The sequence below is a fragment of the Ovis aries genome, chromosome 1, assembly GCF_016772045.2.
Source record: "Ovis aries strain OAR_USU_Benz2616 breed Rambouillet chromosome 1, ARS-UI_Ramb_v3.0, whole genome shotgun sequence".
NCBI classification, from domain to species: domain Eukaryota; kingdom Metazoa; phylum Chordata; class Mammalia; order Artiodactyla; family Bovidae; genus Ovis; species Ovis aries.
This window is the reverse complement of record NC_056054.1, coordinates 29,060,962-29,086,398: the sequence shown is the minus strand read 5'-3', so window position 1 is coordinate 29,086,398 and position 25,437 is coordinate 29,060,962. Positions and strand designations below refer to the sequence as shown.

At 45.7% G+C, this 25,437-nt stretch overlaps 2 protein-coding genes across 2 annotated transcripts in view; one reads left to right on the top strand and one right to left on the bottom strand.

The window, feature by feature from the left end:
• Window positions 1-22,018, bottom strand: part of MROH7 (maestro heat like repeat family member 7) — an 87,469-nt gene extending 65,451 nt beyond the window's left edge. The window contains exon 1 of the mRNA XM_027970584.3: window positions 21,509-22,018. The gene's annotated coding sequence lies outside the window, so the exon portion shown is untranslated. The remainder of the gene's footprint in view (window positions 1-21,508) is intronic.
• The window catches only part of FAM151A (family with sequence similarity 151 member A), a 29,005-nt gene continuing 6,869 nt past the window's right edge, over window positions 3,302-25,437 (top strand). Inside the window, exons 1-2 of the mRNA XM_042248467.2 lie at window positions 3,302-3,484; window positions 5,853-5,999. Of these exons, the coding sequence (XP_042104401.1) occupies window positions 3,367-3,484; window positions 5,853-5,999 (265 nt within the window). The 5' untranslated portion in view covers window positions 3,302-3,366. The remainder of the gene's footprint in view (window positions 3,485-5,852; window positions 6,000-25,437) is intronic.

Here is a 25,437-nt window from a genome sequence, read left to right as displayed (position 1 = left end):
ATCTGGACGGCACCAGGGCTAGGGACAGGAGGGGCCCCCTCCAGCCACTCCTCAATAGCAGCTTCCAGAATTATTCTCCAAAATGCGAAGCTGAGCCTGTCTCTCTCCTGCTTATCCCACAGACAAACCCTCCTGGTTGTAGTCAAGCTCTTTATCAGGGTGGCCCAGCCCTGCTAGCCTCTCCAACCTTCTCTCCCGAGCATCCCTGCCTCCCACCTGGCAGGGTCCAGCCCCACTGCACAGTTGCCTTCCCAAGCTAGCCCTTCTCCCACATGCTCTGCTCCCTCCACACACACTGCCCCCTCATCTAGAACATTCTTCCCTAGCCCTGGTCCCCTATGGCTCTCCAGGTCCTCCCCGTTGCCCCTGAAAGCCACGTGGTCCACCCAGGAGGCTGAGACTCCTCCCCTGTAATCCCAGTTCCTTTGTGTCTCTTGATCCATCAGGCTCCACCTCGCAGGCCCTGCTATTGCCCATCTTTTACTTTACAGGCTGTAAGCTCACTCCCGCAGCATCAGCTTTAGAATGGGGGCTCCACCTAAGAGATGCTGGAGCCCCTGACAACCCCCATGTTCTCCTCTCCTACCATGTCACGGGGGGCTGATGGGTCCCCAGAGCTAGCATGGTACAGGGCACAGAGTGGGGCTCAGTACCCTCATCAATTATCTGTCTCATGAGGAGTGTCATAGGTAATGGGGTTCTTTGTGGCCTAGGGACCTACCCAGAGCTCTTCCTCCTGCCAAAAGCCAGAGCTGATAAAGTCCCTCTTCCTCAAAGGCAGCCTGCAGAGGCCACAGAGCCGAGAGAGGCAGCTAAGCTAAGTGCCTCAGAATCCACCAGCATCCTTCCCAGGGGTGGACAACACACAATCTGCTGGGCAGAAAGACCCAGGCTCATAACCCAGCTCTGCTGCTGGCAGACTCCCGCTCCCTTATCTGAGATGCGGAAGTGATGCTTCCCCCACAAGAGTGTCCCGAAGACCAAATCAGCATACAGTTCTAAAGTTAATGGCAAGCAGCACCCTGTGGGACTTCTGGGAACGGAGGCCTTTACGTCCCTCATCTCTTAATAGGCCAGACCCAGGCTCCAGGACCTTCTCTTGGTTCCAACTGTCAGAACAGTTGCTAATGAAGGAAGGAACAGCAACAAAACCACCTGAGGCAAGATTAAAGGGACCATAGAAGCTTATCAAGATAAGGAGCCTGGGTCACCTAAGACCCTTTTATTGTTCAGTCGCTCAGTAGCATCCTTATGACCCCATGAACTGCAGAACGCCAGGCTTCCCTGTCCTTCACCATCACCGTGTCCACTGAGTCGCTGATGCCATCCAACCGTGTCATCCTCTGTCGTCTCCTTCTCCTCCCGCCCTCAATCTTTCTCAATATTAGGGTCTTTTCCAATGAGTCAGCTCTTCGCATCAGGTGACCAAAGTACTGGGGCTTCAGCTTCAGCATCAGTCTTTCCAATGAATATTCAGGGTTGATTTCCTTTAGGATGGACTGGTTTGATCTCCTTGCTGTCCAAGAGACTCTCAGGAGTTTTCTCTAGCACCACAGTTTGAAAGCATCGATTCTTCCGTGCTCACCTTTCTTTATGGTCCTGCTCTCACATCCATACATGACTACTAGAAATACTATAGCTTTGACTATATGGACCTTTGTCCTGCACACACCCTAATCGTGCCAGCAACCTCACCCTTTCGAAACTTTGCAGAAGAAGAAATAAAAACTGTTGCTGCATTGATCTTTATCACATACCCCTGCCTATGTAACCTCTCTTATTCATCAGGGAGGGGGACACAGTTCTTGAGGCGCTAGCCTCAAGATCTCCCCTTGCCAGGCAAAGTAATAAAGCCACTTTTTCCTTCTCCTCAGTAACTCTGTCTCCATATTTTTGTTTGGCATGGTGCACAGAGAGCCAAGATTTTGGCAACAAAATGAGGGCTGTTCGTTCATGGAGAGCCTAGTCAATTGTAAGAGCTAATTTCTAGATTTTTCTTTCAAAAAAGAGATTTGTCTAGTGTTAGATATTGTAACCAAAAAAAAGTGACCATCTCTCTGTAAATGGAGTATGGACACTGCCCTCTCCAACATCACCTTTACTCTTATAGTCAAGTCTGGCAGCACCTTGCTGTCCTATGGGCCTCTATCTCCACCCCTTTCTTCTCTAAGTAAGACCTTTCTATTGGCTCCCTGGGCCCTCTCCACCTCTTGTCATTCTATCCCACAGCACTTAACTGATTTCTCTTCCCACACCATCCCTGAAGTCTGTGGTCCCCAAAAGTCTGCCTCCACCCGCTTCTCTCTTTGTTTTGAGCAGGAAATGATGCTCACAGCTTTGTGTTTTGTCCGAGAGTCCTAGACCTCTACATCCTGGAAAGCTCTTAAGAGATGATCCAGAGGAGGCCTGAACGAAATCCCCTCCCGAGCTTCTCCTTACTTCACAGATTCCCTGACTCTGCCTACCTGGGCACCCTTCTAGTCACTCCTACACACACACACACACACACACACACACACACACACACACACACACACACACACCACACACACACACAGAGTAACCAAGGGCTCTACTGGATTTCTCTGTGCACCTCTGTAAGTCCCAAACCCCATGCACATGACAGGTGATTCTTGGACAGATTTAAATTCCAGGGTCCTTGAAATAGGGACATTCTCTAACTGCCTTCCTATACCAGGGACCGCAGGACATCCTCTGTGCCAGGCAGTGACTCAGTCCCTCCCCTATGGACTCAGGAGTGGCCTGCAGAAACCCAGGCCAGCATGCCAGTCCTATCAGTTTCAATTCCAGGTAGATAATCTATCTGGGATGGAAGGAAAATTCATGCTCCTTGGGCAGATCTAATCTGCTCCTGTCACTCACCCTTGCCTGAACTTTGTGACTCTCTGGAACAGGGCAGAAAGAAGGAAGGACCAACGAGGTGCCTCCTTTTATGCAGGGGAAGAAAACCTCCAGGTCTTCAGGAAAGCAAGGTCAAGCTGGGTCCAGGTCCCTAGTCCCCCAACTCTCAGGCTGGAGCAGACAGGCAGCAGGTTGCTGGTGGGGAGGGCAGTGGTGGGCTCCATCTAACATCTGCTGCTGTCTCTTACTGTGCTCAAAGGTCATTTTGGAGGTGGCAGGATTTTCTGCTTGACCTGTTAAGATCCTGGGGGAGAGAGAGGAGGAGGCGCACAGGAAGGTAGGTGGGGCCTCCAAAGCTGTCTTTTGGACAGTCAAAGCCTGCAGGAGCTGTCCTGCCAAGGGAAGAATTAGGTGCTGCTAAGCCTCCTACCTCCCACCCGATCCCAGCTCTCAGAGCCTCAGGAGACACTACCCTTCAGGGGGTATTCTCCCCAGAGGGTCATCATGGCCAACAAGAAGGGGTGCTGGAAGTGGGCTGTTGTCGGTGGTGTCAGTGCGGCTGTGGTATTCGCCATCGCGATGGTCCTGGGCTTCTCGCTGCAGAAGCACACCGCCTTGCCAGGTAGGAGCACCCCGTCATGCCATCTGCTTGGCTTCCTCCATCCCTCACTCTTTGCCCCCATAAGGTTCTGTCCCCATCGACAGACCTGATGGCCTCTGCTCTCCTCCCTGTTGTTGTTCAGTTGCTAAATCGTGTCCAACTCTATGTGACCCCATGGAATGTAGCACGCCAGGCTTTCCTGTCCTTCACCATCACCATGTCCATTGAGTCGGTGATGCCATCCAACCGTCTCATCCTCTGTTGCCCCCTTCTCCGCCTGCCCTCAACCTTTCCCAACATCAGAGTCTTTTCTAGTGAGTCAGCTCTTCTCATCAGGTGGCCAAAATATAGGAGTTTCAGCTTTATCATGAGTCCTTCCAATGAGTATTTAAGGCTGGTTTCCTTCAGGATTGACTTCTCCTCCATTCATAGCTCTACTTGCCCACCAAGATTTGATCTCCAATAAACAGTCTCATTAGCTTTGTTTCCCTTCCTCTTTTCCAGGCTTCAGCTATCCTTCCATGCTCCTGGATGAACACTTCTTATTGGAGGGTCATGCAGGCATCATACTCAGCAGACTGAGCTGAACTTACCCTCACACCCCTGGACCTTCTCCTGATGAAGGGCCTTCCATCTACATGGGGACCTGGGAGCAACCTCCTCTCCTTCTGCCTCATGCCTGTATCTTCAGTCCTGTGCCTTGAGGCTTCTTCCTTCCCACCCTCTATCTCCATTCCCTGCTCACCCTAACCTCTCAGCTCCCCCTCTCCTGCTGGACCCCCGCCTCAGCCCGCCCCTTCCCACACAATCTCTGCCACCAGCCTGCTCTCACCAATCCATGCTTGCCCTGCTACTAAGGAACACTTTCTAAACACAACCTTGCTTGCCATCTCCAGCACATACCCCACATTTTTTTTTTTTGCTGGAACTCAGGGAATACCAGACCACCTTATCTGCCTCCTGAGAAATCTGTATGCAGGTCAAGAAGCAACAGTTAGAACTATATATGGAAAAACAAACAGACTGGTTCCAAATCAGGAAAGGAGTACATTGAGGCTGTATGTTGTCACTGTGTTTATTTAACTTATATGCAGAGTACATCTTGTGAAATGCCAGGCTGGATGAAGCACAAGCTGGAATCAAGACTGCTGGGAAAAATATCAATAACCTCAGACACATAAACGACACCACCCTTATGGCAGAAAGAGAAGAAGAACTAAGGAGCCTCTTGATGAAAGTGAAAATGGAGAGTGAAAGAACTGGCTTAAAATTCAACATTCAGAAAACTAAGATCATGGCATCTGGCCCCATCACTTCATGGCAAATAGATGGGGAAATAGTGGAAACAGTGGCTGACTTTATTTGTGGGGGGGGGCTCCAAAACCACTGCAGATGGTGACTGCAGCCATAAAATTAAAAAATGCTTGCTCCTTAGAAGAAAAGCTATGACCAACCTAAACAGCATATTAAAAAGCAGAGACATTACTTTGCCAACAAATGTCCATCTAGCTAATGTTATGGTTTTTCCAGTAGTCATGTATGGATGTGAGAGTTGGACTATAGAGAAAGCTGAGCACAGAAGAATTGATGCTTTTGAGCTGTGGTGTTGGAGAAGATTCTTGAGAGTCCCTTGGATTGCAAGGAGATCAAACGAGTCAATCCTAAAGCTCCAATACTTTGGCCACCTGATGTGAAGAACTGACTCATTTGAAAAGACCCTGATGCTGGGAAAGATTGAAGGTAGGAGGAAAAGGGGACGACAGAGCATGAGATGGTTGGATGGCATCACCAACTCAACGGTCGAATTTGAGCAAGTTCCCAGAGTTGGTGATGGACAAGGAAGCCTGGCATGCTGCAGTCCATGGGGTCTCAAAGAGTCAAACATGACTGAGTGACTGACTGAACTGAGGGTCATTTACAACTGGATCACAAATGGCCTGTGATCCAGTTGTAATCCTCTGGATTACAGTTGGAATCCTCTTTTCCAGTCTTGTCCTATCTCATTTCTCCGTATCTGTACCAAAGCAATGGCCATTCTTTTATGCAACCACACATTTCCTATGACCATACCTTTGCTTATACTTTTCTTTCTGTCTGTAATAACCTAGTCCCCTTTTGGTTAAATTTATACACCCATCCTTCTAGGTCTCCCTTAAATGTTCCCTTATCAATGAACTTTCCAAGGTCCCCAGGCTGGTCCAGAGCATCCTTGTGCTCAGGACCCCACATGTTTCTCTCACAGCACTGATGACTCTGGGGTCCACTGTCTATGCTAGATGGCAGGCTGGACATGGCCCTGGGGCCCAGAGAGGGTTAGTAGGATATACAGACAAGATTCCTGGGCTTGGGCAAGAACTGATGCTAACAGCCTCCTTGGCCTTGATTCCAGGCTGTGAACAGGATGAGACCTGCCGCTCTGATGCAGACATGCTGGACTACCTGCTAAGCATGGGTCAGATCAGCCAAAGGGATGGCCTGCTGGTCACCTGGTACCACCGTGCCAATAGCAAGGAGCAGATGAAGGAAGCCCTCAGCAGTAAGTCCAGTTGCCAGGATGGGGAGGGCTGGGGCAGAGGTGGAGAAGATGGAGGGAGGGTGGAGGCAGGGCTAAGATAGCATTACGTGTGAGGTAGCATCAGGATGGGTATGGCCGCATTCTTGCCATCATCCACTTGAGAAAGTGAGGGCTCACTGGTTATGTGACTGGCTAAGGTGGTAGGGAGATGTTTTTGTCCAAGGTCACATCCTGCTCTCCCTCCCAGGCCTTGCCAGGAGACAGCTTGCCTGCTAAGGAGGCTTTTGCTCTCAAATCTGAGGAACCAGAGATATGTTTGAAGTCTAGCACTACCAAAAACGAGTGTAAAAATCTCGAAGCAAATTGTCTTAATATAACTCCTGAGCCTCCGATCCGCAGTCAGCTACACTCCCTGTGGGGACACACACACTCAGTTACCTTAGGGCTCCTGGTGCCACAAGCAGCCCGTTTTGTGGGTGCCATTCCACAGAAGAAAAATGGGGGCTCAGACAAGTTAAGTGACTTAACCGAAATTCGCACTAAAGTCACACTGTTGGAAAGTGGCTAAGCTGACATTGCGGGGTTCCATGGTGGTTGGGTGGTAAAGAATCCACCTACCAATGCAAGAGACGCAGGTTTGATCCCTGGGTTGGGAAGGTCCCCTGGACAAGGAAACGGCAAGCCACTCCAGTATTCTTGCCTGGGAAGTCCCATAGACAGAAGAGCCTGGTGGGCTACAGCCCATGGAGGAGCAAGAGTCAGATACGCCTTAGCGACTAAACAGTAACAACGAGAAGCCAGCATCAGAACCCCCATACTCTGAATCACTGCACTATGCCTGGCCCAGTTCAACAGGGGAGACCACTTTTTCAGCACTGTGGGAAAGCTCGTTAAATCATGTTCAAGAACGTGCTTGTTAATTCTAAAGCAGTGACTATTTGAGATGAAAAGAAGAGTCCCCAGTCTGAGCATGCTTCAGAAGAGAGATTCAGATTCGGTGGCTCTGGGGTGGGGCCTGAGAATTTGCATTGCTGGTAAGTTTCCAAGTGGCACTGATGTTGCTGACCCTGAGATCACACCTTGAGAACCACTGCTCTACTTTTAGAAAAGTGAGATTCTGAGTGGAAGAGGGTCTTGTCCACGGTCACACAGTAGGTCTGAAGCAGAATATGACCCAGGCTCAAGGCCTCTGACTCTTACCTCCTTAAGAGTCACCAAGACCTGGGAGTAAGTGACTGGGAAAGGGTTGCTGAATGAGTGAATGAGTCCTTAGAAAGACTTCCTGGAGGAGGCAGGCTTGGTGATCAGCAAAGGGGAGAGCATCACAGGCTGGGTGGAGCCAGAAGTGAGAAATAGATTTAAGGGCCTAGATCTGATAGATAAAGTGCCTGATGAACTATGCAGTGAGGTTTGTGACATTGTACAGGAGACAGTGATCAAGACCATCCCCATGGAAAAGAAATGCAAAAAAGCAAAATGGCTGTCTGGGGAGGCCTTACAAATAGCTGTGAAAAGAAGAGAGGAGAAAAACAAAGGGGAAAAGGAAAGATATAAACATCGGAATGCAGAGTTCCAAAGAATAGCAAGGAGAGATAAGAAAGCCTTCTTCAGTGATCAATGCAAAGAAATAGAGGAAAAGAACAGAATGGGAAAGACTAGAGATCTCTTCAAGAAAATTAGAGATACCAAGGGAACATTTCACGCAAAGATGGGCTCAATAAAGGACAGAAATGGTATGGACCTCACAGAAGCAGAAGATATTAAGAAGAGGTGACAAGAATACACAGAAGAACTGTACAAAAAAAGATCTTCATGACCCAGATAATCACGATGGTGTGATCACTCATCTAGAGCCAGACATCCTGGAATGTGAAGTCAAGTGGGCCTTAGAAAGAATCACTATGAACAAAGCTAGTGGAGGTGATGGAATTCCAATAGAGCTATTTCAAATCCTGAAAGATGATGCTGTGAAAGTGCTGCACTCAATATGCCAGCAAATTTGGAAAACTCAGCAGTGGCCACAGGACTGGAAAAGGTCAGTTTTCATTCCAATCCCAAAGAAAGGCAATGCCAAAGAATGTTCAAACTACCACACAATTGCACTCATCTCACATGCTAGTAAAGTAATGACTTCAGCAATACGTGAACCGTGAACTTCCTGATGTTCAAGCTGGTTTTAGAAAAGGCAGAGGAACCAGAGATCAAATTGCCAACATCTGCTGGATCATGGAAAAAGCAAGAGAGTTCCAGAAAACATCTATTTCTGCTTTATTGCTATGCCAAAGCCTTTGACTGTGTGGATCACAATAAACTGGAAAATTCTGAAAGAGATGGGAATATCAGACCGTCTGACCTGCCTCTTGAGAAATCTGTATGCTGGTCAAGAAGCAACAGTTAGAACTGGACATGGAACAACAGACTGGTTCCAAATAGGAAAAGGAGTACTTCAAGGCTGTATATTGTCACCCTGCTTGTTTAACTTATATGCAGAGTACATCATGAGAAATGCTGGACTGGAAGAAACACAAGCTGTAATCAAGATTGCCAGGAGAAATATCAATAACCTCAGATATGCAGATGACACCACCCTTATGGCAGAAAGTAAAGAAGAACTAAAAAGCCTCTTGATGAAAGTGAAAGAGGAGAGTGACAAAGCTGGCTTAAAGCTCAACATTCAGAAAACGAAGATCATGGCATCTGGTCCCATGACTTCATGGCAAATAGATGGGGAAACAGTGGAAACAGTGTCAGACTTTATTTTGGGGAGCTCCAAAATCACTGCAGATGGTGACTGCAGCCATGAAATTAAAAGACGCTTACTCCTTGGAAGAAAAGTTATGATCAACCTACATAGCATATTCAAAAGCAGAGATACTACTTTGCTGACTAAGATCCACCTAGTCAAGGCTATGGTTTTTCCAGTAGTCATGTATGGATGTGAGAGTTGGACTGTGAAGAAGGCTGAGCGCCGAAGAATTGATGCTTTTGAACTGTGGTGTTGGAGAAGACTCTTGAGAGTCCCTTGGACTGCAAGGAGATCCAACCAGTCCATTCTGAAGGAGATCAGCCCTGGGATTTCTTTGGAAAGAATGATGCTAAAGCTGAAACTCCAGCACTTTGGCCACCTCATGCAAAGTGTTGACTCATTGGAAAAGACTCTGATGTTTGGAGGGATTAGGGGCAGGAGGAGAAGGGGACGACAGAGGATGAGATGTCTGGATGGCATCACTGACTCGATGGACGTGAGTCTAGGTGAACTCCGGGAGTTGGTGATGGACAGGGAGGCCTGGCGTGCTGCAATTCATGGGGTCGCAAAGAGTGAGACATGACTGAGCAACTGAACTGAACTGAACAGGATTGGGAGGCTAAAGGTCAGATTTCAGTGATAAGGAGATGAGAGAATTCCCTGGCAAGAGTGAGGACTCTTATCTGGGAGATAAGGCCTGAGGTAAGGCAAAGAGGCTCTGCTAGCCCCAGGCTCATCTCAGGTAAGTCCTGGGGCAGCAGATAAGGATCAGTTCAGTTGAGTTCAGCTCAGTCACTCAGTAGTGTCCAACTCTTTGCGACCCCATGAATTGCAGCACGCCAGGCCTCCCTGTCCATCACCAACTCCCAGAGTTCACTCAAACTCACGTCCATCGAGTCAGTGATGCCATCCAGCCATCTCATCCTCTGTCGGCCCCTTCTCCTGACCACAATCCCTCCCAGCATCAGGGTCTTTTCCAATGAGTCAACTCTTCGCATGAGGTGGCCAAAGTATTGGAGTTTCAGCTTTAGCATCATTCCCTCCAAAGAAATCCAAAGGCTGATCTCCTTCAGAATGGACTGGTTGGATCTCTTTGCAGTCCAAGGGACTCTCAAGAGCCTTCTCCAACACCACATTCAAGAGCATCAATTCTTCGGCACTCAGCTTTCTTCACAGTCCAACTCACATTCATACATGACCACTGGAAAAACCAGTAAGGATCAGGCCCCACCAGGTTGTGACCTTGGGCAAGAAGAAAGCTAAGGGCCCCAACCAAGCAGTGCCCAACAGCAAGGAGCATGCAGAGGTACCTGTCAGTATAGCCACAGAGGTGGGAAGGACCCGAGGCCCAGGATCCCCCCTGCGGGTCCTGCTAGGTCCCCGGGGTAGGTCTATGGGAGGAGGGTGGCTCCACAGCTGGGGTAGGGATCCTGAGGGGAAGCAATGGTAGTCCGGAGTTAGGCTGGCGAAGTCACACCGGACATCTCTGTGGATGGGAGGGGCCAGAGCTAAGGCTTGGGAGGCAGACAGGAGTGGGCTCAAATTCTACATTTTACCATTTACCAAAGGAGTGGTTTGGGACAAGTGACTTCACCATCTGCAGCTCAGTTTTTCCCTCTGCCAAATGTGGACTGGTAGGATGAAACCAGGGCACTTTTGGTCATGAAAAAGGTCATTATTAATAATTATGCTGAAACAACAGGAATACACCAGATTATCCCAAGCAAATGGGGACGTTGTGATCACCCCAGCTGAGTGAGTTAACTGTCAAGTAAAAAAGATGCGCAAGTTGAAAGCTGCAAGTGTTCAAGTCCTATTCTGGTCACCACAACTGTTAACTAAAAAGATGCACAACCTGAGAGTTACGAGTTAAGCTTTAATCTGAAGCAAAATCAGGACTGCCGCCTGGAGGCATCACCTCATATAGCTCCGAGGGACTGCTCCAAACAGGTAGTAGGGGAAGGTCAACATAAAAGATTTTGGTGAAGGGGGAGTTCAGTGCAACCAAATGCTTTCTTTACAAGAGGTTTTCTCCTAGTCACAAGGATCTGATGTCATCATGAAGGGATTTAGTGCTTTTATAGATAAGAGGAGATGAAAGGGAAAATACCCATCTATCTAAAGACCTGTCAAATCAGGTTCCCCGGAGCACAGAGTAGCTCACTCCACCCTGCACTCCCTCAGCGGCTGTTGAAGGGTCACCAGCTGCAGCAGCACTGGATTCAATCTCCCCAGAAGCAGAGGGCAGATGCCCTTGGTGTCCAGTCAGCGTCAATGCTCTTGGCCAGTGCCGATTTAGAGTTGACAGTGCCCCCTTGTGGCCATAAACCAACCATACTTGGTGGTGGTTTCCTCACAAGTCGTGTCCAACTCTTGCAACCCCATGGACTGTAGCCTGCTAGGCTCCTCTCCTCTGTCCATGGGATTCTCTGGGCAAGAATACTGGAGTGGGTTGCCATTTCCTTCTCCAGGGGATCTTCCTGACCCAGGGATCGAACCCAGATCTCCTGCATTGCAGGCAGATTCTTTACTGACTGAGGAAACTTGGGAAGGCATTTCACGACCATTTTGTCCCGTATTGCTAGGAAGGCTCATTCCCGGTTCCGAAGGTTTTTGTTGATAGCCCACTCAATGCGCTATTACTAGACTAGGTCCTAATAGTCAAAGATCTCTGGACACCTGTCTTCTAGTTATGGTCCAAAAAGTAACATTCCCTCTCGTTGCATCTTCCCATATCTAGAGTTACACTATTATAATCATTGATCACACATCAAACTACACATTTGATCAACTGCTTCAAGTTTAATCAACCTTATTTTCGTTGGACACTCAGTCATACACTTGGTAATACAAGAAACAATAATCTTGCAAAACAGGCAAAATGCAAATAATACAACTAACAACATTAGCAGAATTATAAATAAATATTTCAGCCATGAGCCTCCTGCACCAGTTTTTGGTTTTTTTTCCCCAAACCAGTTTTTTAAAAGATCGTCAAGAACAGGGAATGGATCACTTAAGGCAGAAATCTGATTTTTCATGTGGTTCATCAAATGTGTTACATTAAAGGATTCATCAGGTATGAAAACACAGCATTCAGTTTGAATTATGGCACAGGTACCTCCCTGAGATGCTGTAATGATGTCAACAGCTGAGGGTTTTGTAGTACCACCTTTCTCATCATTGAGACCTCAGAGTTCAATAGGCTAATAGTCTGGTTACTACCACTTGAAGTTTGTTGAGTGAAAGTTGTTAAGGCTTCAATATGATCAATTACACCCTCCAATCCCACTGAAGTCACGAAAAATAGCTGCTAAATGATCATACCAGTAGAATACAGATGTCTTGACTCATTGAGTTTACATCAATGTTAGACTGGCTTGGTTACCTCTAATTTGTTATGTATACGACCTTGCGTTCATGGTAATCCCAGGCTACACCTTCCTATCCATTCCAGATGCCAAAGCCATTCATTAAGACCACAAAGCCACCGAGTTCCATATCAGTCACTCTCTCTAAGGGTAACAGTAGGCATAATTCATAAGGCACCCAGCCTAGTTTCATGATATTAGTAGGTTGATTATTCTTAGCGGAGCTTTTAAACATAAGTGACCATAGCTTGGTGTTGACCATATAGATCCATCCCATAATTGTGCGAGTTTTCCTTTTAGTAGACAAGAGGTTACAATTTTTAATTGAGACTTAGCTTGCCATTCTAATTGGAGTTTGAGTGACCCTAAGAGAAAACTTAAATCTATGGCCAGGGTCAGAGTGGGTATTATTAATTGGCCAGGTGAGAGGATCCCATATAGTAATATCCTGAATAGATAGAACAGGACTAAATTATTTTCTAAAATAAATTTGCTAGGGGCTATCCAGTCAGAGCCCTGAAGGGAAAAAATCCACCAAGGTAATCTAGAAGTTTTAGACACAGGTAATTGGCCACAAACCCACCAGTTGGATTGAGTTTTAAACTAGCATAGCATCATGTCCATGATAGAAAACATTTGATTTATAGGCAAAGGTCCAAGAAGTCAAGAAAACAGTATAACTGATCCTATGAATCAGCCCAGCATCTTGGGCAAGCTGTCCACTTCTAGTGCCATTTTCTTTTCCTCTTAGCGCACTGCAGCTTCCTCTGATTAAAAAAAAGTCCTTCCATCCAGGTAGGAGACAGTTCCTTAAATTATGTCTTTTCTCGTCTTGGTCGCAGGTCATGAGGCATCTGATCTTCATTCAAAGATAGATTACTGAGATAAGCTTCAGAAACTAATTTAGAGTGTCCTTTAAAAATTCAGTTAAATTTTACATTAATACAGCATAATAGCAAAGAACTACCAGGAAATGTGTCTTAGTAGATACAGACCTCCATTAACAAATTAGAATTTAACAATCATTGAAACATCTTTTTCTCCCTAAATTTAACCTTGTTTTTACCAAATATAACCGAATTAAGACTAGTTTGTTTGTGAAATAGGTGTTCAGTTCAGTTCAGTTCAGTTGCTCAGTTGTGTCCGACTCTTTGCAACCCCATGAACTGCAGCACACCAGGCCTCCCTGTTCATCACCAACTCCTAGAGTCCACCCAAACCCATGTCCATTGAGTCAATGATGCCATCCAACCATCTCATCCTCTGTCATCCTCTTCTCCTCCTGCCCTCAATCTTTCCCAGCATCCGGGTCTTTTCCAATGAGTCAGCTCTTCATATCAGGTGGCCAAAGTATTGGAGTTTCAGCTTCAACATCAGTCCCTCCAATGAACACCCAGGACTGATCTCCTTTAGGATGGACTGGTTGCATGTCCTTGCAGTCCAAGGGACTCTCAAGAGTCTTCTCTGACACCACAGTTCAAAAGCATCAATTCTTTGGCACTCAGCTTTCTTTATAGCCCAACTCTCATATCCATACATGACTATTGGAAAACCATAGCCTTGACTAGATGGACCTTTGTTGACAAAGTAATGTCTCTGCTTTTGAATATGCTATCTAGGTTGATCATAACTTTCCTTTCAAGGAGTAAGTGTCTTTTAATTTCGTGGCTGCAATCACCATCTGCAGTGATTTTTGAGCCCCCAAAAATAAAGTCTGACACTGTTTCCACTGTTTCCCCATCTATTTGCCATGAAGTCATGGGACCAGATGCCATCATCTCAGTTTTCTGAATATTGAGCTTGAAGCCAACTTTTCACTCTCCTCTTTCACTTTCATCAGGAGGCTCTTTAGTTCTTCTTCACTTTCTGCCATAAGAGTGGTGTCACCTGCATATCTGAGGTTATTGATATTTCTCCCGGCAATCTTGATTCCAGCTTGTGCTTCATCCAGCCCAGCCTTTCTCATGATATACTCTGCATATAAGTTAAATAAGCAGGGTGACAATATACAGCCTTGTTGACTATATAGTACTCCTTTTCCCATTTGGAACCAGTCTGTTGTTCCATGTCCAGTTCTAACTGTTGTTTCCTGACCTGCATATAGGTTTCTCAAGAGGCAGATCAGACGGTCTGGTATTCCCATCTCTCTCAGAATTTTCCACAGTTTATTGTGATCCACACAGTCAAAGGCTTTTGCATAGTCAATGAAGCAGAAATAGATGTTTTCCTGGAACTCTCTTGCTTTATCAATGATCCATCGGATGATGGCAATTTGATCTCTGGTTCCTCTGCCTTTTCTAAAACCAGCTTGAACATCTGGAATTTCACGGTTCACATATTGCTTAAGCCTGGTGTGGTGTCAATAAATTTGGCCTGATGATTTACGTAACCATAATTGATCATAGGCTTTTTTTCTTTGCCAAAGCTTTTATAGCATCTCAGACTGAACTTTTAAAATAAAACCTTTCAGAGCTAAGAAAGTCACACCAAAGGCTGATCACAGATTTCACCTTTCACCTAACAGATCTAGGTGGATTCCGCCCTTCTCAAGGTCTCCAAAATTCCTTTGAGATTTCTGTAGCTGTTAGCGATATAACTTTCTTAACTTATCTGATAAAGTTACTAGAAGCAGAGTTTGCAATTTCTGGAGGGGTCAGATAGAGAGAAAAGATAAATGTTTCAATTTGTTTCTACAGTATAATTATACCAAATTATTGTCATAATTAGTTTGAAGGGAAGGTTTTTCTTACACCTGGAAAACACAGATTCAAACCAGTAATTTTTCATATAGAAACCATACAATTAGCATGTTCACCAGTTCATTCAGTCCTTTCGCTAACCTTTGTGAAGTCACCAGGTTTTCCATTAGAATCCTTATTTACTTACCCAGTTCAGAAACTTACATTTATCCAAAAGTTCTTTTTATAAATCTTCTTGAAGAGGAAGCATTTTGCGAAACTTGGTTAAATGCTGTGACAACACTTTAAGATAGTATCTAGAATTATGACTGATAACATTTACCAAGATATATCAGAACTTTAGGAACCCCATACAGTTTCTAATATATCTAAATTAGTAACATTTACCGTACAATATGCGGGAGACCCGGGTTCGATCCCTGGGTTGGGGAGATTCCCCTGGAGAAGGAAATGGCAACCCACCCCAGTATTCTTGCCTGGAGAATCCCATGGACGGAGGAGCCTGGTGGGCTACAGTCCATGGGGTCGCAAAGAGTCGGACACCACTGAGCGACTTCACTTTCACTTTCACTTTCACCATACAATATAACCCAAGATTTATTACTCAACAATAGTTCCCATGTGACTCTGCATTCAATATGAATCTAGGGAAACATTTCTCTTTGGGATGTTTCAGGGGCCCTCTGAAGCATCCCAAAGTTAGCTAGAAGCCAAAAATGCTTCATTAGAATTTTTTAGGAAGGTTTGTCAACAAATATCAAAAAGGCTTAGAACATTCAGTCAAGTAGGATTATAGGTCACTGTGAAACAATAACTATTCTACAGTGAAGGATTTCAGAACAGATCATTTAAGAGATAAAGAAACTTAAACCTATTACCAAAGCAGTTCAACATCTGAAGATAGAGAAAAGCCAAATTTAAGCTTTTGTACTAGCTTACTTTTAGCTTCATTTAAAAGTCAACTTAATTAAATTGATTTTAAACCTAGTCAGTCCTAACCATGCACAAAATTCTTTTCTCGGGGTCTGCTTTCCACAAATCTTATCACTTTCTGTACCCAATACTTTGTTCTCCCATCCTGAAACAGCCACCTGTAAGTCAGACCTACTTGCTTTTCCCTTCGTAAAATGCAATACCATTCCTCATACTTTCTTTGCCGAAAACACACATCCTACTTTCCTTAAGCAACCAAAAACTGACCTTTATATTAGCATTCTGTAGATTGGTGAGCATAAATACCAGCGATTATTTCCAAAAACCTTTTCTTTCTTAGAGAGAACATTTTAGGAAAGCACCAAACATTATTCATTAATAGTCCCAAATCTCTTTTGTTTTTCTGTAGGGGAAATTAGCGTTCAGTGATAAATGCTTCAAAATCTTATTTTATTTGGAAATGACCTAGCATTCAATAGACTCCCGTCACTTAGTTTAGTATAGCCCTTAGAATTTCAAGTTACCCCAATCTAATCTAGAGCGTATTTTAGACAGACATTCCTAAAGCATAATTATTCTTAATAGAGTTTATCTAAAATTTCACCTCATTTACGTTTTTTAGAAGCTTTTTTACTTAAGGAATTTTCCTTGCTGACAAAATTGTAACAGATATAATAATATTTAACTTACATTAAACCTAGACACAATGAAAATACTCTGCTTAATGTTAATGTTAGTGACTCTTAGACATGTATATATTAGTTAGATTAACAAACAAACATTAATGCCAGGTATTTAATACTTGATATGCCAGCAAATTTGGAAAACTCAGCAGTGGCCACAGGACTGGAAAAGGTCAGTTTTCATTCCAATTCCAAAGAAAGGCAATGCCAAACAATGTTCAAACTACCACACAATTGCACTCATCTCACATGCTAGCAAAGTAATGCTCAAAATTCTCCAAGCCAGACTTCAACAATACGTGAACCATGAACTTCCAGATGTTCAAGTTGGATTTAGAAAAGGCAGAGGAACCAGAGATTAAATTGCCAACGTCCGCTGGATCATGGAAAAAGCAAGAGAGTTCCAGAAAAATATCTACTTCTGCTTTATTGACTATGCCAAAGCCTTTGACTGTGTGAATCACAACAAACTGTGGAAAATTCTTAAAGAGATGAGAATACCAGACCACCTGACCTGCCTCCTGAGAAATCTGTATGCAGAAGCAACAGTTAGAACTGGACATGGAACAACAGACTGGTTCCAAATTGGGGAAAGAGTATGTCAAGGCTGTATATTGTTACCTGCTTATTTAACTTATTTGCAGAGTACATCTTGTGAAATGCCGGGCTGGATGAAGCACAAGCTGGAATCAAGATTGCTGGGAGGAATACCAATAACCTCAGATATGCAGATGACACCACCCTATGGCAGAAAGTGAAGAACTAAAGAGCCTCTTGATGAAAGTGAAAGAGGAGAGTGACAAAGCTGGCTTAAAGCTCAACATTCAGAAAACTGAGATCATGGCATTTGGTCCCATCACTCCATGGGAAATAGATGGGAGACAGCGGAAACAGTGTCAGACTTTATTTTGGGGGCTCCAAAATCATTGCAGACAGTGACTGCAGCCTTGAAATTAAAAGACGCTTACTCCTTGGAAGAAAAGCTATGACTAAGCTAGACAGCATATTAAAAAGCAGAAACATTACTTTGTCAACAAAGGTCCATCTAGTCAAAGCTATGTTTTTTCCAATAGTCATGTATGGATATGAGAATTGGACTATAAAGAAAGCTGAGTGCCAAAGAATTGATGCTTCTGAACTGTGGTGTTGGAGAAGACTATTGAGAGTCCCTTGGACTACAGGGAGATCCAACTAGTCAATCCTAAAGGAAATCAGTCCTGAATATTCACTGGACGGACTGATGTTGAAGCTGAAACTCCAATACTTTGGTCACCTGATGCGAAGAACTGACTCATTGGAAAAGACCTTGATGCTGGGAAGGATTGAAGCCGGGAGAAGGGGATGACAGGATGAGGTGGTTGGATGGCATCACCGACTCAATGGACATGAGTTTGAGTAAACTCCGGGAGTTAGTGATGGACAGGGAAGCCTGGCGTGCTATAGTCCCTGGGGTCCAAAAGATTGAGCGACTGAACTGAACTGTACTGATTTAATACTGAATATTTCCCAATTCATGTGAACTTGAAATTCTTTTAGGTTGATTTATCTCTTATTTAGAATTGCTTGATTTGTAAGCCCTTACTTTTTTTTTTAAGTTATGACAAACCTAGACAGTGTATTGAAAAGCAGAGACATTACTCTGCTGTTAAAGGTTCTTACAGTCAAGGCTGTGGTCTTCCAGTGGTCACATACGCTTGTGAGAGCTGGACCATGAAGAAAGCAGAGTGCCAAAGAATTGATGCCTTCAGACTGTGGTGCTGGAAAAGACTCCTGAGAGTCCCTTGGACAGCAAGGAGATCAAACCTGTCAATCTTAAGGGAAATCAACCCTGAGTACTCACTGGACCATGGGGTCGCAAAGACTCGGACATGACTGAGGGAATGAACAACAAAAATGGTTTTGCCAGTAGTCATGTATGGATGTGAGAGTTGGATCATAAACAAGGTCGAGAGCCAAAGAATTGATGCTTTTGAACTATGGTGTTGGAGAAGACTCTTGAGAGTTCCTTGAACTGCAAGAAGATTAAGCCAGTCAATCCTAAAGGGAATCAATTCTGAATATTCACTGGAAGGACTGATGCTGAAGCTCCAAAACTTTGGCCACTGATGTGAAGAGCCAATTCATTAGAAAAGACCCTGATACTAGGAAAGATTGGAGGCAGAAGGAGAGGGGGACGACAGAGGACAAGATGATTGGATGGCATCACTGATTCAATGGTGAAGGACAGGGAAGCCTGGCATGCTGCAGTTCATGGGGTTGCAAAGAGTCGGACACTAATGAGCAACTGAACAATAACAGATAAGTTATCTAGAGAACTCTGGTCTCAAGGCATAGGAGGAGTTATTTCTTCAGGGCAAGAATTCTTAAAGAGATTTTTTTTTTTAAAGCTTTCTCTGGAGTCTAAAGAATGTTGTGACCACACTGTCAAAAATCGTCTTTGTTTTTCTGTGATCATAGTTTTATAGCCAGAATTTAGACCTGATAGTGCTCAAATTATATGCAGAGTACATCATGAGAAACGGTGGGCTGGAAGAAGCACAAGCTGGAATCAAGATCGCTGGGAGAAATATCAATCACCTCAGATATGCAGGTGATACCACCCTTATGGCAGAAAGTGAAGAAGAACTAAACAGCCTCCTGATGAAAGTGAAAGAGGAGAGTGAAAAAGTTGGCTTCAAGCTCAACATTCAGAAAACTGAGATCATGGCATCTTGTCCATGACTTCATGGCAAATAGATGGGGAAACAGTGGAAACAAGTGAGAGACTTTATTTTTGGGGGGCTCAAAAATCACTGCAGATGGTGATTGCGGCCACGAAATTAAAAGACGCTTACTCCTTGGAAGGAAAGTTATGATCAACCTAGAGAGCATATTCAAAAGCAGAGACATTACTTTGTCAACAAAGGTCCGTCTAGTCAAGGCTATGGTTTTTCCAGTGGCATGTATGGATGTGAGAATTGGACTATAAAGAAAGCTGAGTGCCGAAGAATTGATGCTTTTGAACTGTGGTGTCGGAGAAGACTCTTGAGAGTCCCTTGGACTGCAAGGAGATCCAACCAGTCCATCTTAAAGGAGATCAGTCCTGAGTGTTCATTGGAAGGACTGATGTTGAAGCTGAAACTCCAGTACTTTGGCCTCCTCATGTGAAGAGTTGACTCATTGGAAAAGACCCTGATGCTGGGAGGGATTGGGGGCAGGAGGAGAAGGGGATGACAGAGGATGAGATGGCTCGATGGCATCACGGACTCGATGGACATGAGTTTGGATAAACTCCCGGAGTTAGTGATAGACAGGGAGGCCTGGCGTGCTGCGATTCGTGGGGTTGCAAAGAGTCAGACATGAGCTCTGAGCAACTGAACTGAAGTGAACTGAACTGAGTGCTCAAACTGGCCCTGATAACAAGGGTAGATTGGTCCCAACAGGGATTGTTCTTCTGGCCCTGATAACAAGGGTAGATTGGTCCCAACAGGGATTGTTCTTCTGGAGAAATGTGGGGTCTTAATTTGCTTAGCCCCAGGCTGTTGATTATAGGAGAAAAGTCCTGGACATAAGGGAACTTCAGTCCATTTCCCTATCCTGTGTCAATAAAAATCTGATATTTTTAGGTCACTTTTCTTGTCATTGGATCATAGCTATAGGTTGACCAGTCATTTGAAATTTTTTTCCAAGGGGTTCCCAGGTGGAGTGTAGAACCTTAGAGGAAGCACTTCCCATATAAGCTCAAGCAGTTTGTACCAGATGTCTGCATGCTCAAACCAAACCAGAACCTCACCAGCCAGGAGTCACACTCCAGATAAAATACTAAGGCAAAAGGATGCCCAGAAATCAAAAGCCAAATGGTAAGAGTGCCCTCAAAAGATGGCAAAGTGATTGCCCAAAAATCAAAAGTCAAATGGCATAAACGCCAAATGTGACTTCCCAGTCCCACTAAACCTGTGACCTGGCAGAGTCAGTGCTAGCAGCCTTTTTTGGTTCTGATATAGTTTCAAGCAATTTCTTGTTGGTTTCCTGCAAAGAAGTTACTCTATGGTTTCCTTTCTTGTACACTTCCAGATACCAAGCAAAGTAGTATGGCCAGCCTTTTCTAATCGTGGGCACAAAGATACCAATTTTGGAATATCAAAAGAGCCCCAATTTGGCCATTTTAGGTTGAGAACTCTTTTAGTATAATTTCCCCAATTAACTAGGTCCGTGCAAACACCAGCTGCATAAGTACTGTACATGAACCTGGCTGGAATGTTAGTCAGAGGTTGGCTTTCTGACACCCCTCTGTTTCTGTGTTTGAGATTCTGTTTTCCACTTTAAGCTGAATTTGTCAGGGATAAAAACCACTAGTGAAACTGTGTGGTGGGCCTGTGTGCTGCTTGTGAGCTGAACTCCTCCAGGAGTCACCTCAGAGCCGTTTTAGCTCCTCTCATGTGTCTTAGATTCTGCCTCCAGCACTCTAAGATGCTCAGGTCGCTGAATGGCCAGTTCTTAGGTGCGACCCCCAGACGAGCAAGTATTTTAATTAATAGGTGAGTTTCCCTACGGGACCACTGTACTGTACTAGGACTAGGCCTTCACCACTCCCATAAATTTTTCAGTTACCTGAGAAAACCATAGCTGCCCAGTAGAAGCCTTGTCCCTTTTCTTCAGAGCAAAGCTCTCATATTCTCACGTTTACCCCGACAAAGCCTATAAAGGCAGTCTAATTGAGGGAAAGTGTCAGATCAGCCTCTTACCTAACCACTCAGCCAAGACTGCTCAGTTCCCTACAATGGAACAACCTTGGCGTCTTTCAGCTGAGCCCTGGGTATTCCTCAATTTATTTTCAATCGATGCCCTCTGCCCCAGGGCCTTTTCCCTGGACGGGTATTCTCTGGCATCTTTCAGCCAGTCTCCCACCCAGTATCTTTCTGCTGTGTGGAAACCTCTTAGTATTTTTCAACCAAGCCCGAGTCAGTGTCTAGATCATGAGTGGGTATACCCCGGATATTTCACCCGGGCCCTCTCCACTATCTTTCCAACTGGAAGTGGGCAGGTAACCTGCTCCACAACCAAATAAAACTCAGAATCTCAACCAATACAGGAGATTCGAAAACCAGGAGAGGCTTACCCAAATTCGTCTGCACTCCCCGAGGAGGCGGATGGGCCACCACTGGTACCAAGGCTCTGGTTCCTCGTGGAGTTCAGGTGAGGGGGGATATCCACTCTGGGTCCTTAGTTGGTCGTCATAACTGTCTACTGAAAAAGATGCACTACTTGAGAGCTGTGAGGTACTTTATTTGGGGCAAAATGACTGCGGCCCAGAAAGCAGCACCTCAGATAGCTCTGAGAGACCGCTCCAAAGAGGTGGGGAAGGTCAGTCTACAATTCTGCTGAAGGCAGAGTTCAATGCCATCAAGTGTTTACTTTACAAGAGGTTTTCTCCTAGTCACAAGGATCTGATGTCATCGTGAAGAGATTTAGTGCTTTTCTGAGTGATTAAAGTGTTAGTCACTCAGTCGTGTCCTATTCTTTGCAGCCCCACGAACTGTAGCCCACCAGGCTCCTCTGTCCACGGGATTCTCCAGGCAAGAGTACTGGAGTGGGTTGCCATTCCCTTTTCTAGATTTACCCTACCCAGGGATCTAACCCTGGTCTCCTGCATTGCAGGCGGATTCTTTACCATCTGAGCCATCAGGGAAGCATGTCAAATTCCCCTATAGGTAAGGATTGGGAACATAAAACCTGTTCCTGAAAATATTTCGCTGATAGCTCAGTTGGTAAAGAATCCGCCTGCAATGTGGAAGACCTGGATTCAATCCCCGGGTTGGAAAGATCCCCTGGAGAAGGGAAAGACTACCCTCTCCAGTATTCTAGCCTGAAGAATTCCATGGACTGTTTAGTCCATGGGGTCACAAAAAGTCAGATATGACTGGGTGACTTTCACTTCAAAGACTTGTCCCACCAGGTTCCCTGCAGCACAGAGTGCCTCACTCCACATGAACTCCTCCAGGGGGTGTTGAAGGTCAACAGCTGAGCAGCACACTAGCAGTCTTGGGTTCAGGGTCTGCACACTCAGCCATGGCACCCCTCTGCCAGATGTGATGTGTAGAGCACCTCGTGTGTGGGGCAGGGTAGGGAGGGCGTGGGAACTTCCTGTGGGCTCCCTGTGGAGAGCAGCACCTGACTGCCCCTCTGAGGACCAAGGCTCCTCCTGTGGAAGCAGACACCTGCTCCTGCCCTCATCTCTTCTTCCTTCATACCCCAGCACCCCCCACCCCAAGTTGGCTTCCAGAGCCAGGATCTGGAAGGCCCCAAACAGGTGTGAATGGCCGTGCAGGAGGAAGCTGGATCCAGGTGCTGATCACAAGGAGGCAGGTTAGGTCCATCCATCTTTAGTCCCCCTCACTGAGCATTTGCTGGGCCCCTGCTCTGCACCCAGCTCAGGAAGAGGTGTAGAAACGAGTGAGATGCGGTCCTGAGTTCAGGGGCTACCAGCATCTCAAGGGAGGCAGCCGGTGCAGGTCAAACAAGGCAGCAGCTTCAGAGACTCACCGGGACTGAGACCTGGGTTCCAGCCCTGGCTCCCTCCCAGTGTACCGCCACCTTCCCCAGACCGGACTTGGCCCATTTTAGATGGGGAAGGAGACCTCTCAGCATCCATTCTCTTTAGCTACCCTCTTATCTGCCCAGCTACCCACCTGGGCCCTGACTTCTCTGGGCCTTGCTGGGCCCCAAACCCCTCTGGATCCCTCTCTCAGCATTCCTGGGTAACCAAGTTAAGACAAGAAAACCATAGAAATAAAGGTTACCTTCATAGAGCCCTTCACAGTTTACAACCTGTTTTTGTTTTGTTTTGTTTTTTTAATTTTTATTTTTTTAATACAACATAATTTATGTCCATGTGCTGTAGTTAAAGGCCAGAGAAATTCATCCCCACCTTGTCAGTGAGGACACCAAGGATTCCAGAGCACTGGGCCAGAGATATAATATGAGGATGAAATGGGACAGTGCAAAGTGCCTGAAACAGTGCTGGGGACAGCCTGGCACTCAGCGTCCTCTCGCTTCTGGAAATCCAGACACCTAGGCTTCAGAGAAATTTACAAAAATTCTCTGCAACTGTGTGCAAGCTCTTTTACTTTTCTGGACCTGGGCTCATTGAACTTGACTTTTTTCTCTTTGGCTGCACTGTGAGGCCTGTGCGATCTTAGTTCCTTGACCAGGAACCAAACCTATGCCACCTGCACTGGAAGGACAGAGTCTTAGCCACTGGACCACCAGGGAGGTCCCTGATCTCAGCTTTTTCTATCGTTCATTTATCCAGTCTTTTACCATCCAACAAACATTTCTGAAGCTCCTTTTTTAGGCCTGGTACCATCTTGGCACTGGAAATCCCAGTGATGGGCACCATAGACCTGGAGCCTGCTCCTAGCCCTCAGGCTCAGGAAGGATGGTGCTATATGAGTAGTTACCTGGGGGCTGTGCGCTCAAAGGATAAGCTGTCAGCCTGACTTTGACTGAGTGTGTGGTTTAGGGATGGCCTCCTTGATATTTTAAGCCAACACCCACAAATGAGCTGGAGGTGGCCTAGTAAAACTGTGGAGAGAAGAGTGTTGCCATGGCAACAGCCAGGTGTAGGAGCCCAGAGATGGGAGACAAGATATTTGAGCTTCGAGGCTCAAAGTGCGGTCTGTGGACCAGCAGTCTGGGCATCACTGGGGAGCTTGGTAGGTGTCTTGGGCCCCACCCCAGATCTCCTGAGCAGAACTTGCATTTGAACAGTTCCTGGGTGGTTTGTGTGCACACTGATGTTGGAGAAACAGGAGTGGATGGAAGCTAGTTATTGAGGGAGAGAGGGACTCGAGGTGAGATGGCAGTTTGCCAGGCCTGGTCCTACAGGACCTCACAGACTATGGGGAAGCATTTGGATTGGATTCTCAGAGTTTTGATTTTTTAACAGAAGTGACAGGATCGGGTATATGGAACTGTCACTCTAGCAGCTATATGCTAAATGGACTTGGAGGGGAGCAGGGCTGCAAGTGTAAAACAGAAGAGACCCCTCTGATGCCAACTGTCTTCGATGGCGCAGGAGCTCATAGCGACCCCACCCACCCTCCACTCCACTCACTCATCAGAGAGCCTGGCCTGCTCTTCCCAGTCTGCTTCTCATTCAAAGTCCTTGACTCCCTTCTGGCCTGAACTCTCCCAACAGGCATCACACAGCCACTGGAGGTGTTAACTGCGTACATTTAAAAGACAAAAATAACAATTCTCAGTGCTTTATGGGTGCCTGGAGATGGACCAACTTATGTACTTCTGGCAGGAATATGAGGTAGATGAATTTTTCTAACAGTACTTTGATAATGTGGGCTCTAAAAATGACCCTGCAGACTTCCCTGGTGATACAGCAATTAAGAATCTACCTGCCAGGGAGAGGGAGAGTGTGGGATGATTCGCAAGAATGGCACTGAAACATGTATACTATCACGTAAGAAACGAATCGCCAGTCTATGTTCGATACAGGATACAGGATGCTTGGGGCTGGTGCACCAGGATGGTCCAGAGAGATGATATGCGGTGGGAGGTGGGAGGGGGGTTCGGGATTGGGAACTCATGTACACCCGTGGCAGATTCATGTCAATGTATGGCAAAACCAATACAGTATTGTAAAGTAAAATAAAGTAAAAATAAAAATTTTTTAAAAATAAAAATAAAAAAATAAACCCTTAAAAAAAAAAAAAGAGTCTACCTGCCAATGCAGGGGACATGGGTTCCATCCCCAGTTCGGGACTAAGCTGATGCACCGCACTGAGCCTGCGCGCTGGAACGCACGCTGGAACGCCTGAAGCCCATGCATCTAGAGCTTGTGCTCTACAAGAGGGGCCCTGCAGGAAGAAGCCCGTGCACCGCAGTGAAGAGTAGCCCCTGCTTTCCACAACTAGAGAAAGCCCACCCCCAGCAATGAAGATCCAGCGCAACCAAAAATAATTAATATTTTTAAAAAAAGACCCAGCATGGCCCTGACTCAGATTCCTCAAGTCATGGTAAAAAATACCCAGA